The 14,591-nt window shown below is 47.7% G+C and overlaps 1 protein-coding gene across 1 annotated transcript in view; it reads left to right on the forward strand.

Moving 5' to 3' along the window:
• The first annotated feature begins 3,301 nt into the window (after positions 1-3,301).
• The window catches only part of LOC136577232 (uncharacterized), a 13,290-nt gene continuing 2,000 nt past the window's right edge, over positions 3,302-14,591 (forward strand). The window contains exons 1-3 of the mRNA XM_066577040.1: positions 3,302-3,768; positions 11,958-12,084; positions 12,836-12,909. Of these exons, the coding sequence (XP_066433137.1) occupies positions 3,453-3,768; positions 11,958-12,084; positions 12,836-12,909 (517 nt within the window). The 5' untranslated portion in view covers positions 3,302-3,452. The remainder of the gene's footprint in view (positions 3,769-11,957; positions 12,085-12,835; positions 12,910-14,591) is intronic.

The following is a 14,591-nucleotide window of genomic DNA, read 5'->3' on the forward strand; positions in this document are numbered from 1 at the left end:
GTGGCTTTTAGGGTGGGTGAGTTGGTGTCACCCAGTAGGAAGGTTGGTGGAGGATTGGGTTTGACTGATGTTGGTTATATACATGGGGGACTGGAGATCTGGTTACGAAGGTCAAAAACGGATCAGTTGGGAAGAGGGACGAACATGTCATTGGTGAGAGTGCCAGGGCAGTAATGAGTCCGGTTAGCTGTTTTTTGGGCTATGCAGGATCTGGTTTTTGGAGGGAAGGGCCCTTTGTTTAGGCATCATGACGAACCTTTCTCTCCATGTTTCAGTTGAGTCGGGTGTTTGAACAAGTTTTGCTGGAATTAGTGTTTGGATGGGGCGGGCTACTCGTCCCACTCCTTTCGGATAGGGGCTGCGACAGATGCGGTTGAGCGGGGTTTGGGTCCAAGGTTGGTTAAGAGAATTGGGAGATGGGAGTCTAATAAGTATAGTACATATGTTCGGCACGAGGGGTCTTTCAGGGGATTGGTATCATTTTGTTATATTAAATCAATAAATAGTTGGATTATGGGGTCAATATGGAGAATTTCAAATTGCGTAGGTTTGATTTTTCACATAGGACTACATTCCCCAGCCTTCGTGTGGCTTTTAGGCCATTTATATGTCTTTTGGGCAGCTGAACAGGCAAGAGCCCGTCCTATTGGAAGGCAGTTGGGTTTTAAAAAGAAGATGGCAGTGTTTAGGTGGTTGGGGCGGAGGGGTATGTTGTGGGGGTGTTTTGCGAAGTTGAAAGGCAATAAGTTCGGATACGGCTTTAAAGAAGGACAGATGGGTTGATGCAACTCAATTTTAAGATAATTGAACAAAATTGTATAAAATAAGTGATGATTAAACTAAGTTACATGAAATAGCTGATATTCCGTACACTTTTACAATATTTCTTATGCAAAGGTTAAGTACTGATATCACCAAGAGTTATACATGAATCATATTCACCTTACCTAGGAATATACCCACATCACAAACACATCATCTGTCTAGGAACATCAACTAGAGGAAGAGGCAGCGAAAGACAGAACCAATCCCATCGGTAGGAGCCTTCCTTAACATCATCCGTCTGAACATCAGCTGGAGAAGCAGGCAGCGGAGGACAGAGAACCAATCCCATCTGTAGGAGCCTTCCTTATCATCTGTCTGGACATCAGCTGGAGAAGCAGGCAGCGGAAGACAGAGAGCCCCTGGGAACTACACTATGAGAGAGCGTCCCCTACTTATGGGTCCACCGCTTCTGTCCTCCATGCATCAACTCCAATCTTCTATACACTATAAACCAGCTTAGTTATCTACTATGTCCTAAGCTGCATCTTCGCAAAAGAACAAAGGCTTGTTTCCCTGAACTTATCACACATCCAAGGTGGCCACATTTAGAGTGTAATAAAGTCTGGTCAAACAAGACCCTACTTCCGACAATGGTGATGTTAGCACTGGATTAACTAGGCTCAACGGGTCTTTACTGAGAGGTTCATAGTCCATGTGATGATACATTCATAGAAAATCAACTTATGCAATCATTATAGTTTATACTCATGGCTACTAAGACACAAGATGGTGGGCTGCAAATAGCCACTTTTTTTACGTTTTCACCACAGGAGGCGAGTTGTTTTTCGGGGATGGATAGGAGTGCGGATGTCCTGGTTTTACATGTGGATGGGATTGATCTCGGGAGCGGCCCTGCTTGGAAACTGCAGAGAGATGTACAATACGAATTTTTTTGCGCCTCTGTTGCCTTTTTTACAGCAGGGTGGTGGTGGGATCCAAGATCATTCAGCAGAAGACATGGTGGATGACGAGGTCGATTAAATGGCTTAACAAAGCAAGAATTAAATTGAAGAGGCATGTCTCAGCTTTTGGGGTGTAGAGTGGTGGAGTTAGTGTCCGGCATATTGATCTTGAAAAAGGGGATTGGAAATTTTCAGATGGCAGATGGAGTGCATCTAAATGATGTAGGGATTGATATGTGGGCTTTGGCAACACAGGAGGGGAATGAAATGGTGGTGTTGTTGTTCGAGGTTGCGCAGGCTGGGGGGGGGGGGGTAAGCCATGCTGGCTGTGGCGGGTCCTTGGAGTCAGTTTTAAATTGGTTGGAGGGGAAAGTTTGGTGGGTATTGCCCAATCGGGTAAAACTCCCTCCTTTGTTTCATTTGGTAGTGTATGGCTGCTAATGGGGGGGGGGGGGGGAGCAGGAAGGGGGTGGCATATCCCTCCCGGCCTCAGTTACATATATAAAAGTCCATTTAGACTCAGCCATTATCTGTGAAAATTCGCACAAAAGCCATCTTTTGAGCGATAATCGTTGTGTCTAAATGTACTGCCATCATGAACTGTTCATGCACTATTCGTTCATCATTGATTTCTAGCAAGCTAAAAGTCAACAAAGGCTCTTATCAGCGCCACACACTGATTTTCTCAGTGGGCGGCGCTGATAGCATTCTTTCAGCGGGTATCCCGCCGAGACTTACCATCCGGATACCGGCTGAAAGCTCAGAGAACAAAGAAGCTGTCAGCCCTCCTGTTGTTTCTCAGAGCTATTAGCTCAGCTGGACACCACTGATAACTGAGTACAAAACAGCTACTTCTCTCGGAATTAGCTAATTAGCTACTTAAGAATTATGCAAAGATGATCACTTAAAACTGTTACTCGAGCCATTTGAGAGATTTTTGAGCGATCATTTCAGTCTAAATCATCTTTAGCCACCTGAGGGCAGCTAGTGGTGCCTACGAGCTGGCCAGTACGGCAGAGGGCAAGGTACGTTTTATTATGAAGCACCAGATTTTGTAGCTCCAAAGATGTCCCCCTCGTTGCTTTCGTATATATTGCAATTTTCTGTTATAATGTTAATAAAATGGCTGCTGTGGCCAATTTATCCGAATTCTGAGTCGGATCATTTTCATGGCGGATATTTGGCTATGGAGCGGCCACTCTAACCTACCCTGGTCATGCAAAACCTATAACAAGAGATAAGAACTAGATGAGTCAGTTCTGTTATCTTAATGTGAGCCCTTCATCACCATGTTACCCCTAAAACTAACTTTACTGGCCAGAAGAGGAAGAATAATCAATCCCTTCTATTACAATCTCTTTCCTTTTCCTAATGAGCCCATGCACATCCGCAATAAGGTTCCCAAATTATCCCGCCATTTACAAGTGAACAGAGAGGAAACATCTGGCTAATACAGAAAGGCTGATTCAAGAACTGCCGAGCCAACAGCGCCCCATCTCTTGGCAGACAGCTCGTTACCTCCCCCGTTACACAGGAAGTTAGTTTTTTCCAGTAGAACACGTGCGACTATGAACATATAATTGGTCCCTGTCTCGACTCTAATTGCTTTGTTATACAATCATCTGCCTGTTCTCACACGAAATAGGAATTTCTTTTACTTTCGTTTCAGTTTTGATTCTGCTTCCATCGTGAACTCTCAGATCTGAAGCTCAGCAGAAGACAGATATGGATATTGGTCAGCTGAAGGAATACATCGTATCTTACAGCCTGAATAGCTGCCCCCTGGGAAACCAGGGCTACAACCGAGTCCTCATCCAGCTGATGGGCTTCCTGGGACACGGAAAATCGTCTCTGATCAACTCATGTAAATATGCCCTCCACAATCAGGTCTTCAAAACACATGCTGAATCTGGCTCTGCGGACGGTGGACTTACCGTTGTCAGGAATGCCTATCCACTCACCCACACCATCACCATGGTGGACAATCGGGGATGTGCCGTGCTCAACCCCTTAGAGACCGGGGAGTTTTATGCCCAACTAGGTAAGTGACATTCATTTTTTGTTAGTTTTCCTGTTCACTTACAAAAAACATTCCCTGTGGTGGATGCTATACATGTCCATAGGGGGCGGGGAACTAGAATGTCTTTGTCAAGCTTCCTCCACCCTTTGTTGTCTGACTTAGGGCCCTTTTACATGGAACGCTTATCATGCAAACAAATCGTCGGTTTGTGTAAATTTGAACAATGATCATTCAGTGTAAACATGGCCAACGGCTGAAAAAGGATAGAATTTCTTACCGAAAATTCCTTTTTTCCGAGTCATCATGACGGCAGTACCAGGAGGTTGCCCCTTGACCTTGTAGGGACAGGAAGCAAGAGACTTGAAAAGGCTCCTCCTGCCTCCCATTCTCCAGTGTCTTCTAAATTACTTACATGGACATGTCTCGGTTTATCAGGAAAAATTTTTATTTGCTCCAAGACAAAAAACAACATAGTTAGTCCCATTGAAAAGAAAATAGGAGGGTACCTTACCCGAACCTTAACAGAGATATTATGCCATAATGTCGCATGTAAATTATATATAGAAGTCTCTGGATATACGTATCTATATACACACACAGTTATACACGCATATGTGTGCTCTTTTTTTTGGGGGGGGGGGGGGAGGGAATAATGTGCCGTCATGATGACTCGGAAAAAAGGAATTTTCGGTAAGAAATTCTATCTTTTTCCCCGGCGTCATCATGACGGCAGTACCTGGAGTTATATCAAATTACTTTTGGGGGGGGGACTGTTGCCTGCAAGACCTTCCTCCCGAACAACAGGTCCGAGGAAAAGGTCAGTATTCAGTCTATAATGTTTAGTAAATGTGTGCAGGTTAGACCATGTGGGCGCCCTGCATATCTGCTCCGGCGTAGCCATGGCCCTCTTTGCCCAAGAGCAAGATACTGCTCTCGTCGAATGGTCAGTCTTTCTAAAGGAGGATGTCTGTTCCAAATAACACAGGATGGCTCTTTTTATGTCCAGGCTGTGGTATTCTCTCTCTCTATCGTTTTTGGGGTCCTGACAGAATGATGGAAGGATAATTTCCTGCTGCCTATGAAACTTTGAGGCTACATTAGGCAAGAAGAAAGGGTCCATTTTTAGTATGATTCTATCATCCAGGACTAGCAAGTATGGTGTCTTGCATGAAAAGGCCTGGATCTCGCTCACCCGCCTCGCCGTCGTGATTGCGACTAAAAATATAGTTTTAAGGGTTAGCATTTTAATTGATGTTTGGTCGATGGGCTCGAAGGGGGACCTACCGAGGCTTTTGAGTACTAAGTTTAGGTCCCATGGGGGTACTGTACTACGACATACTGGTCTCATCCTCTCCGCTGCCTTCATGAATCTACAGATTAGCCTATGTTCGGCTAGCGGTTGGTCCAGAACGTCCGAGAGGGCCGAAACCTGCACCTTAAGGGTCCCTGGCCTTAGGTTTTTATCCAGGCCCTCCTGGAGGAAGTCCAAGATCTCTGCCACCGAGGTGTCAAGGTTGGAGACTTCCGACCCCCTCCAGGAGGAGAATCTCTTCCATATCTTGTTGTAGATAGCAGATGTTACGGGTTTGCGGCACTGGCGCAGAGTTGATATTACTCTGGCAGACAGACCTTGTCTCAGTAGTATCTGTTCCTCAACATCCATGCTGTGAGGTTCAGCCTCTGTACGTTGGGGCACAGTACTGGGCCCTGCGATAGGAGATCCTCTCTGGCTGGGAGGCGGATTGGATCCATGATGGCCAGTTTTAGGAGCAGGGGGAACCATGCCCGCTTTTCCCAATACGGGACGACTAATATGATGGCCGTGTGGCTTTGCTGAATCTTCTGTAGGACCCTTTGGATAAGGGGAATGGGAGGGAAGGTGCAAGCCAGACCGATGTCCCAGCTCTGGGAGAAGGCGTCCATCCACTCGGCCTTGTCCCTTGGATTGAGGGAAAAGTAAACGGGGCATTTTGTGTTTAGACCGCTCGCAAAGAGGTCCACTTGTTGCCTGCCCCAGGTGTCCATAATGTGCTGGAACTCTTCCTGGTTCAGGGACCATTCCCCTGGGTCCAGGCGTCTTCCGCTGAGGTAATCGGCTGTTGTGTTCTGGGACCCCTTGAGGTGGACTGCTGTCAGGGACCGCACCATGGCTTCGGCCCACCGGAAAATCCGGGCTGTCAACTTTAGTAGATGGTAATTCCTGGTGCCTCCCTGATGGCGAATAAGGGAGACCGCAGTCACGTTATCAGAGAAGATTTTGATGTGCTTATCCCTTAGGGTGTCCTGTGCTCTGTGCAGTGCTTCCCAAATGGCCCTGAGTTCCCTGAAATTTGAGGTCTGGTTTCTAGTCCTTGGGCCCCATTCGCCCTGCAACAGGTGATGTCCTATTTGCGCTCCCCAGCCGAGTTGGCTCGCGTCGGTGACCACGCTAATGAAGGGTTCCGCCACCCACGGGGATTCTGCGTTTAAATTATGCGCTAACTGCCACCAGTGAAGGGACTGAGTGACCGATGGTGACAGGGGCATCCTGGCGTCTAAGGAGGTTGCTGCTCCATCCCAGTTTCCCAGGATGGCCCTCTGAAGCGTTCTCCAGTGTGCCTGGGCCCATGGAATGATCTGAATGCACGATGTCATGAGGCCCAGGAGTCTCATTCCGTCCCTTACCGTTATTTGCCTCTTCCCCCTGTATTTATGGATTGCCTGCCTAAGGCTCTCCCGCCTAGGTGGCGGCAAGGATAGGGTCTGTGACTCCGAATCTATCCGTACCCCCAGGAATGTTTTGCGAATTTCGGGGAGGAGGCTGGATTTCTGGAAATTTATGACCCACCCCAGTCTCTGAAATAGGGTGATGGCCCAAATGGTATCTTCCTTGAGGGCTTTTGGCGAGGGTCCTATTAATAAGAAGTCGTCCAGTTAGGGAATGATATTAACGCCCGATGCGTGAAGGTGCGCAACCATCTCCGCCACGGGTCTTTGAAAAGACTCTGGGTGCCGTGGATATGCCGAATGGTAGGCACTGAAACTGGAAGTGATATAGGCGGCTTCCTATCTTAATCGCAAACCGCAGATACTTATGGTGTTCCTGCAGGATCGGGACGTGATAGTACGCATCTTTCAGATCAACTGTGCTCATATAGTCCCCCCTTTTTACTAGGGTTACTGCCGACCTGATGGTTTCCATTTTAAATTTTTTATAAATATGTCTATTCAGGCCCTTCAGGTTGAGGATCATCCGGTGGGCGCTGCTTGGTTTTTTAATTAGGAAGAGGGGAGAATAGTATCCCAATACTTGCTCTACCGCAGGGACCTGGACTATAGCCCCCATGTGTAGCAGATTAGTGATCTCACTTCTGAAGATGTCCTGGAGGACAGGGGATTGCGTGGGGGTAACCACAAAATTGTTTGGGGGCCGGACGAAAAACTCTATCCTGTACCCCTGGGATATCAGCTGGAGAACCTACGAGTTATCCGTAATGCGCTGCCATTCCCGACCAAACTTTAGTAGTCTACCCCCCACCTGGGAATCCTCTACGGGGGTAGTGATTGCTTTCGTCTTACCCCTGCCGCCCTTGGGGTAGGACCAGCGGCCCGTCTTCCTCTTCCCCCGGTAGGGTCTAAGGACGGTTGTCGTCTGGGGGATAACCCAGTTCTTGCCTGGTCTGGAAAGCCGTGGGTCCTATCGGTCGCTTTCTTGAGGATTTCTTCCAGGTCTGCGCCGAAAATATACTGGCTGTGAAAGGGCATGTTGCACAATTTACTCTTGGACGCGGCATCTCCTTTCCAGGTCTTCAGCCAGATCGCCCGCCTAGCCATATTGGATAATGCTGCGTTCCTGGCCGCTAATCTCATTGACTCGGTTAAGCATCTGCCAGGAAGCCTGTTGCCAGTTTTAGCAAGGATATGCACTCCTGTATCGCTTCCCTGGGTGCTCTCTGCTTGACCTGGTCGTCCAGCTCGCCCAGCCAGAGAAACATCGATCTCGCGACGGTCATGGCTGCGACATTTGATTCCAGGGTATAGGCTGCCGTCTGCCAGACCCGCTTCATTAGGGTGTCCACTCTATTGTCCATAGGATCCTTAGGGTGTGATGAGTCCTCAAAGGGAAGCGTTGTCTTCCTGGCCATCCTGGCCACCTGCGCGTCTACCTTTGGGATGTCCTCATAAACACACACGTCTTCCTCCGCGAACTGGAGCCTCTCCTTGTATTCGCGGGGTAGATAGAGATGTTTATCTGCGCAGGCCCACTCATTGGAGATTACTTTTTTTTAGGATGGTATTCACTGGGTACACGGTCTTGTTTCTCGGTCTGAGCCCACCAAACATATCATCCTGTACGGATCTTGGCTCGATCGTGTCTTCTATCTTCATGGTGTCTCTCACCACCTTTATCAGTTCATCGAGATCACCTGACGAAAAATAGTATTTCTTGTTTTCGTCTTTAGGGTCGGGGGGATGGTCGAATAACTCGCCTTCGGAAAGTTCGCCCAATGACTGCTCTGAGTCTGAGCTCGTTAGTGGTGAATAACTAGGCCTTTTGGCGGCCCTTTTCTCCCGCTGGGCTGAGGGAAGGCTAGAAATCGACGCCCGGACTACTTCCCTAACCAGGGACCTTATGTCCTCCATGAATGCCGACGGTTCCTCTTTGAGGATTCTTGTCGTACATTCTGGGCATAGCGATTTTTTGTATGCTTCGTCCAGCTTCTTAAAGCACAGGAAACACTTACTGTGTCTTTTCTTAGGGTCTTGTTTTGTTTTGGCGGATTCCCTGTCCTGCAACGATACATGGATAGGCATAAGGAAACCCCCGCGTACGTTGCCGCCCTTAGACCCAAAATTTTTTACATATTGCACCGATTTTGGTTTTAGATGGAATACTCACAGTTTGCAGGGCTTCCACATCGGTCCTCTCTGCTTGTCATGCTGTCCACAGTAGCAATAAGACAGACCTGTGACTGGAAGAACCTTCTCTGAAGGTGTCCTGCAGTGGAAGCTTGTCGGGGGGCTTTTTCAAATGTCCCGGGCTCTACTTCCGGGTTTTGCGGCGTCTGACGTCACCACGTCGCGCCGCGTCACTAGCCCCGCCCCCTGACATCGCGCGCAGCTGCGCTGGAGCCTGCTTGCCGGGAGGCGAGAGATCTTAGAGCCTATGGCCCGCCGCTCTCCTCGGCGCTGCGGTAGTAAAACGGGGAGGCCGCCTGTGGCCCGTATCCCCCGGACCGCGATAGGAGAGGGGTCTCAGAGCCTCTGGCTCTCCGTGGCGCTGCAGTGGTGAAGCTGGGAGGCAGAACCTATGGCCCGCCGTACCCCCGGACCGCACTGAGGTGAAAAGGAGGTGAGAGGGGAGGCGGGCCTGTGGTCCGCACTCCCCCCCCCCCGTCAGCTTTTCGGCTCCCTGGAGGGAGCTCTCTTGCATGTCCCTGTAGGGACACGAAGCACTGGAGAATTGGAGGCAGGAGGAGCCTTTTCAAGTCTCTTGCTTCCTGTCCCTACAAGGTCAAGGGGCAACCGTTCATTTTATGCAAAAATAAAAATCATCGCTCAGTCATTCACAACTGTTATGTGTAGAGATGAGCGAGCACCAAAATGCTCGAGTGCTCGTTACTCAAGTCGAACTTTCAGTGATGCTCGAGAGTTCGTTTCGAGTAACGAACCCCATTGAAGTCAACGGGCGACTCGAGCATTTTTTGTATATGACTGGTGCTCCGCTAAGGTTTTCATTTGTGAAAATCTTAGCAAATCATCAAAGTCATGTAAAAAACACAGAAATGGATAGGGCAGGGGCGAGGAGCAACATGCAGGGCTGCATTTAGGGCTCCGAGGTCTCACTATTAAGCCACAATAGTGGCAAGAGTGAGACCCCCCCCCCCCCCCACTGTCAGCATAACGATCGTTCTCCTCTGCCACAGCTGTAACAGCTGTGGCAGAGAAGGACGATCTTAGCCCATTGAATTCAATGGAGCCGGCAATACAGCTGAACTGCTTTCTGTAGTATTCAGCAGGTGGGGATTTAAAATCCCTGCCTGCTGAATGAGCTGCTTCTGATTGGTAACAGCCTCACCAATCAGAGGCAGCTCTCACTCACCCATTCATGAATTCATGAATGGGTCAGTGAGTGCTGCCTCTGATTGGCTCAGCGCAGGGACCAATCAGGGGCAGCTCTCAGCTGAATGACAGCTGAGAGCTGCCCCTGATTGGTCCCCAGCGCTGAGCCAATCAGAGGCAGCACTCACTGACCCATTCATGAATGGATGAGTGAGAGCTGCCTCTGATTGGTGAGGCTGTGACCAATCAGAGGCAGTTCATTCAGCAGGCGGGGGATTTTAAATGCCCGGCTGGTGAATACTACTCACAGCGGTTCAGGAGAACTGCCGGCCGGCCGCGGCTGAACTCCGTCTGCCGGGACAAGGTGAGTATATTTTTTTTTTTACTTTTTACACATTTCTGGGATGAATTTCAGGGAAGGGCTTATATTTTTAAGCCCTTTCCCGAAAATTCATCCTGCGCTCGTCGGCAGCCCATTGCTTTCAATGGAGCCGGCTGTATTGCCGGCTCCATTGAATTCAATGGTCAGTGCTCGTTTAATCGAGACGAGTACCGCGTGGTGCTCGTCTCGAGTAACGAGCATCTTGAGCACCCTAATACTCAAACGAGCATCAAGCTCGGACGATTATGCTCGCTCATCTCTAGTTATGTGTAAAAAACAGTTGTTCATTTACTGGTGCAGTATCCTAAATGACGAACGAACGAGTGAATGACGAAAAAATGTAAGCGATTATCTGTATCTGTAAACTGACAGTATTTTAATGTAAATAACTGCACAGATATCAGAGGACCCGGAATGCGCTTAAAACACCTTCCCCCACCATTACTCTACTTCCACCAGCCTGACAGAAACGGTTCATTGGTTCATGCGGCTTGTGCCAAATTCTGACCTTCCATCAGCACAGTGCAACAGAAATCTCTCCTGACCAGGCAATGTTTTCCACTGCTCAGTGATACTATTTTGGCACTCTTTTGCCCTCTAGAGTATCGCCATTTTATTGCCTTGGAAACAATGGCAATCAGTTATAGCCCATCTATGCTAAGAAATGATGACTAGCCCATTTGGCACAGCAGCGTTGTATTTTGCTGTTCTTGATTGTGCAGCGCCAGTTTGTCAGAGCAATTGTTGATCCTCTTCTAACCCCTTTTGACAATGAATTGTTTACATTCACTGGATCTCCTTTTGCTGGATGTCTTTTTCTCGATCACACCATTCTCGTTATACTATCCACAACATTACACGAGAAAACCCAACAAGGTTGGCAATGAAATCCTGGCCCTGGCTTGTCTAGACTGATGACCAGGCCTCGTTGGAAGTCTCTCAGATCTCTTGATTTTCTATTTCTGTAATGTGAATTCACCTGTTTTATGCTGCGCTCCGGGGTAACGGGTCTAGTTTCCATACTGGGAAGAGTCAATCGTGGGACAATCGGGGGCTCTAATAGAGAGACCATTTCGGTGTATGTCATATTTTGACTGGAGACCACTCATGAGTAGTAAAGGAAAGGGATCTAGACCTAAACCTAGATTAATAAGATAATAGCTTTGGAAGGAAGAGAAGTCATCAGAGGTCTGAGGTCACTGGGCAGAGGCTGTGTCACGTGTCTGGCATGGGACTGAAATCTCGTGTTATAGCCATTTACTGGAGGGTAGCATCGTACAAGAGCAGCCGGGGGCTGGTTCACAAGATGGTAGTGCAGCGGATTCAGATTGGCAGGTGGCATAGCAGAGGTCTGGTACACAGGAGCAACCTTGTTTTGTAGGGAGCAGGTAAAGTTCAGGAGCAGGTTTATACGCTAAGATACTGAGCACAAAAAGCACGCAAGAAGGAAGGGAAAAGGGCCAGGTTTATAAAAAGGGCTAATTGGGGAAGGAACAAGACACTGGGTGGAACTAGACAGGAATACATGGAACCAGGAACAGGAGACAAAGGATGATAAACAAGGTATCAGGACTCAGGGAAGCTATCCAGCAGGCTGGACAGCTGCTTGGAGTACAGGAGGTTGCTGGTTTTGAATCCTGATAGGCTGGTGATGAGCATCTGGTTGAGATGAGGGGTACAGGATTTGGTTGAGTTTGGTTATCTTGGAATTTCTTATTTCATGTTGTATTTCCAAATCATTCTAGTATCACACGCAAGCATTTTTTTTTACTTTGTTTTACTCCAGGGAACTTTGTCCCGTTGAACGAAAGAGTTGAATGGACAAAGGAGTTTACTGACATGTTGAATCTCTTAGAAGACTCTGATGTAGAGCCGAACTTCACCGACATCATTGTGCCAATATTCGTCTACAGGTAAGAGATAGCTCTGCTTCTGCAGTAGACAGGAATATTAAAACACTCAAAACCCCAAGTTTAACCCCTTAGGGATGATGCCTGTTTTTGCCATTAAAATGCAACAATTTTTGAGGGATTTCATTTCCACTTATCAAAAGCCATAACTACTTCATTCTTCTGTCGACATGGCCTATGAGGGACTGTTTTTTGCGTGGCGAACTGAAGTTTTTATTGGTAACATTTTGGGGTAAATATAATGTATTGTAAAACTTTTATTACATTCTTTTAGTGTCCGGCCCCTTCTATATCCATGAGGAAACAACCCCAGGGATTTCATACCTGGACTCTACAGCTATTGCTTCTACCGCAGCTGGAACAGGTTTCATCTTCCAACAGAACAGAGCACCCCTTCCCCTCCAACAATACAGCCAGCAGATCCCTGAAGCCTTACATCAGTCAGTCATAATCTGCTACAATGTGTACTGCACGAATTGACTACAGGCTGCATGTGTGTCCAGTGACAGAGGGGGGCCACACTGATCACCTCTGATGGGGAAAACATTTTGATGTTGCGCAACAAAACTTTCCATTATACTTTCTCTCTGTAGGCTTCACATCTGATTTTGACTCGCAAATACTGGTGAAAAATACGCCGTATGAAGGAGCCCTAAATTCATACAATGATGGGCATAGTTGTATAGAATACATATGAATGTAACAGATACAACTATCCACAGGAAACCTCGCCATAACATTTCTGTTTTTACAGTGTGAAGAGAGAAATTGCAGCCAATGAAGTGGAAGAAATCAAGACGTTCCTTAAAGCCTGTCGAGATTTAACAGGTAAATATAAGACTTTCCATGACCATTTCAATTAGAGCTACGGAGGATCGGAGGACGGGGGCGTAAGTATTGGACAAGACTAGGCATGAGCGAGTATACTCGCTAAGGCACTACTCGTCCGAGTAATGTGCTTTAGACGAGTATCTCCCCGCTCGTCCCTGAAGATTCGGGGGCCGCAACGGAGCGGGGAGCTGCGGGGGAGAGCGGGGAGGAACAGAGGGGAGATCTCTTTCTCCCTCTCTCCCGTCCGCTCTCCGCTGCTCCCCGCCGCAACTCACCTGTCAGCTGCGGCGGCTCCCGAATCTTTAGGGTCGAGCAGGGAGATACTCAGCTAAGGCACATTACTCGAGCGAGTAGTGCCTTAGCGAGTATACTCGCTCATCCCTAGACAAGACCTCACTCTTCATAGCCCAGAGAGGAAAGAATGAGCTGATATCACTGGTGGACCATGTGAGGAGAGACACAGAGACCTCTCTGATGAGCTATGTGTAGGAAAATCACAAGTATCCCAGCTGACATGTCGATCCTGAACAATCACATTTATCACTGTAGGTATATAAGTGATGATTAGTCGTAATCTGTACATCACAGTCTTGGCCATGAAACGATCTAAAAGAAATGCTGCTCCGTGTTCCCTCGTTTTTCGGTGGTCTAGGCCGGCTGAGGATACAGACGTCACCATTCTCCACTTAGTGTCCTGGATGAAGGAATCTAGTTGACATCATATCTTGACACAAACATGGAAAATGGCGTCTTGGTGGAAATTTAGGACTGACAGTCATCTATTAAGAGTGTCTGGCTTCCGTACAGTTGTAATATAAATTGAAACAACTACCGGCACCAATGGCCCGCAACCTGAGGGTGTGACTAAGGCCTACTGCTTGTTGGAAGCCCTAAGTTCCTTCAATAAGATGTAATCTAGTGAAGTTGGCTTCTGGTAGATCCATAAATTCCTCATTACAGGACAAGGATCAGTCATATGTAATTCATTCATAATATAGAGAAAATAGAAAGAGGCAGATGGTAGATAAGGCCAGAATTGGAAATTCTATCTGAAGGCTGGTGAACGTAATTATTTTTTCAAGGCCATATTAATGGCTGTTATAAAATATGAAGGACGATGTGTGGAACCTCCGGCAGAGCAGCATCCCTGCAAGCATGTTGAACTGCTCAATTCATTTTTCAAAGGCTCTCAGGTCATCGGGCACTCCATGAAGAGATCAGCTGATTCCTGCTCGTATCCTGCACTAATAGGTGTGTGTACAGAGTGAGAGCTGGATCCGGGAGAAGAATCAGCTGATCTCCCCACAGCACGCGGCACCCGGAGCAGATCTAATCAGTGAGCTGAACAGTTCTACATGGTTGCCGGGACTGCCCAGCCGAAGGCTCCACACGGCTTCCTAATTATCATATAACAACCATAAATATGGCCGGGACAAAGAATCACCATCACCGGCCTTCAGACGGAACTACCGACCAGGCCGGTGGTTAATCAGCCAGGTGACTACGCCATCTGCCTTCTCTATATCATGGCTTAGATTTAGCTGATCCTCCTCCTATAATGAGGAATTCATTGACTTTTGTGACCATCTTCTGACTGCTACAATTCCCATGGCAGCTCTTTATACAAGATGCATACAGTATTATAGATAAGGGAAGGGGGAATGAAAGACAAAAGGGGA

This window comes from Eleutherodactylus coqui, chromosome 8, assembly GCF_035609145.1.
Source record: "Eleutherodactylus coqui strain aEleCoq1 chromosome 8, aEleCoq1.hap1, whole genome shotgun sequence".
Classification (NCBI taxonomy): Eukaryota; Metazoa; Chordata; class Amphibia; order Anura; family Eleutherodactylidae; genus Eleutherodactylus; species Eleutherodactylus coqui.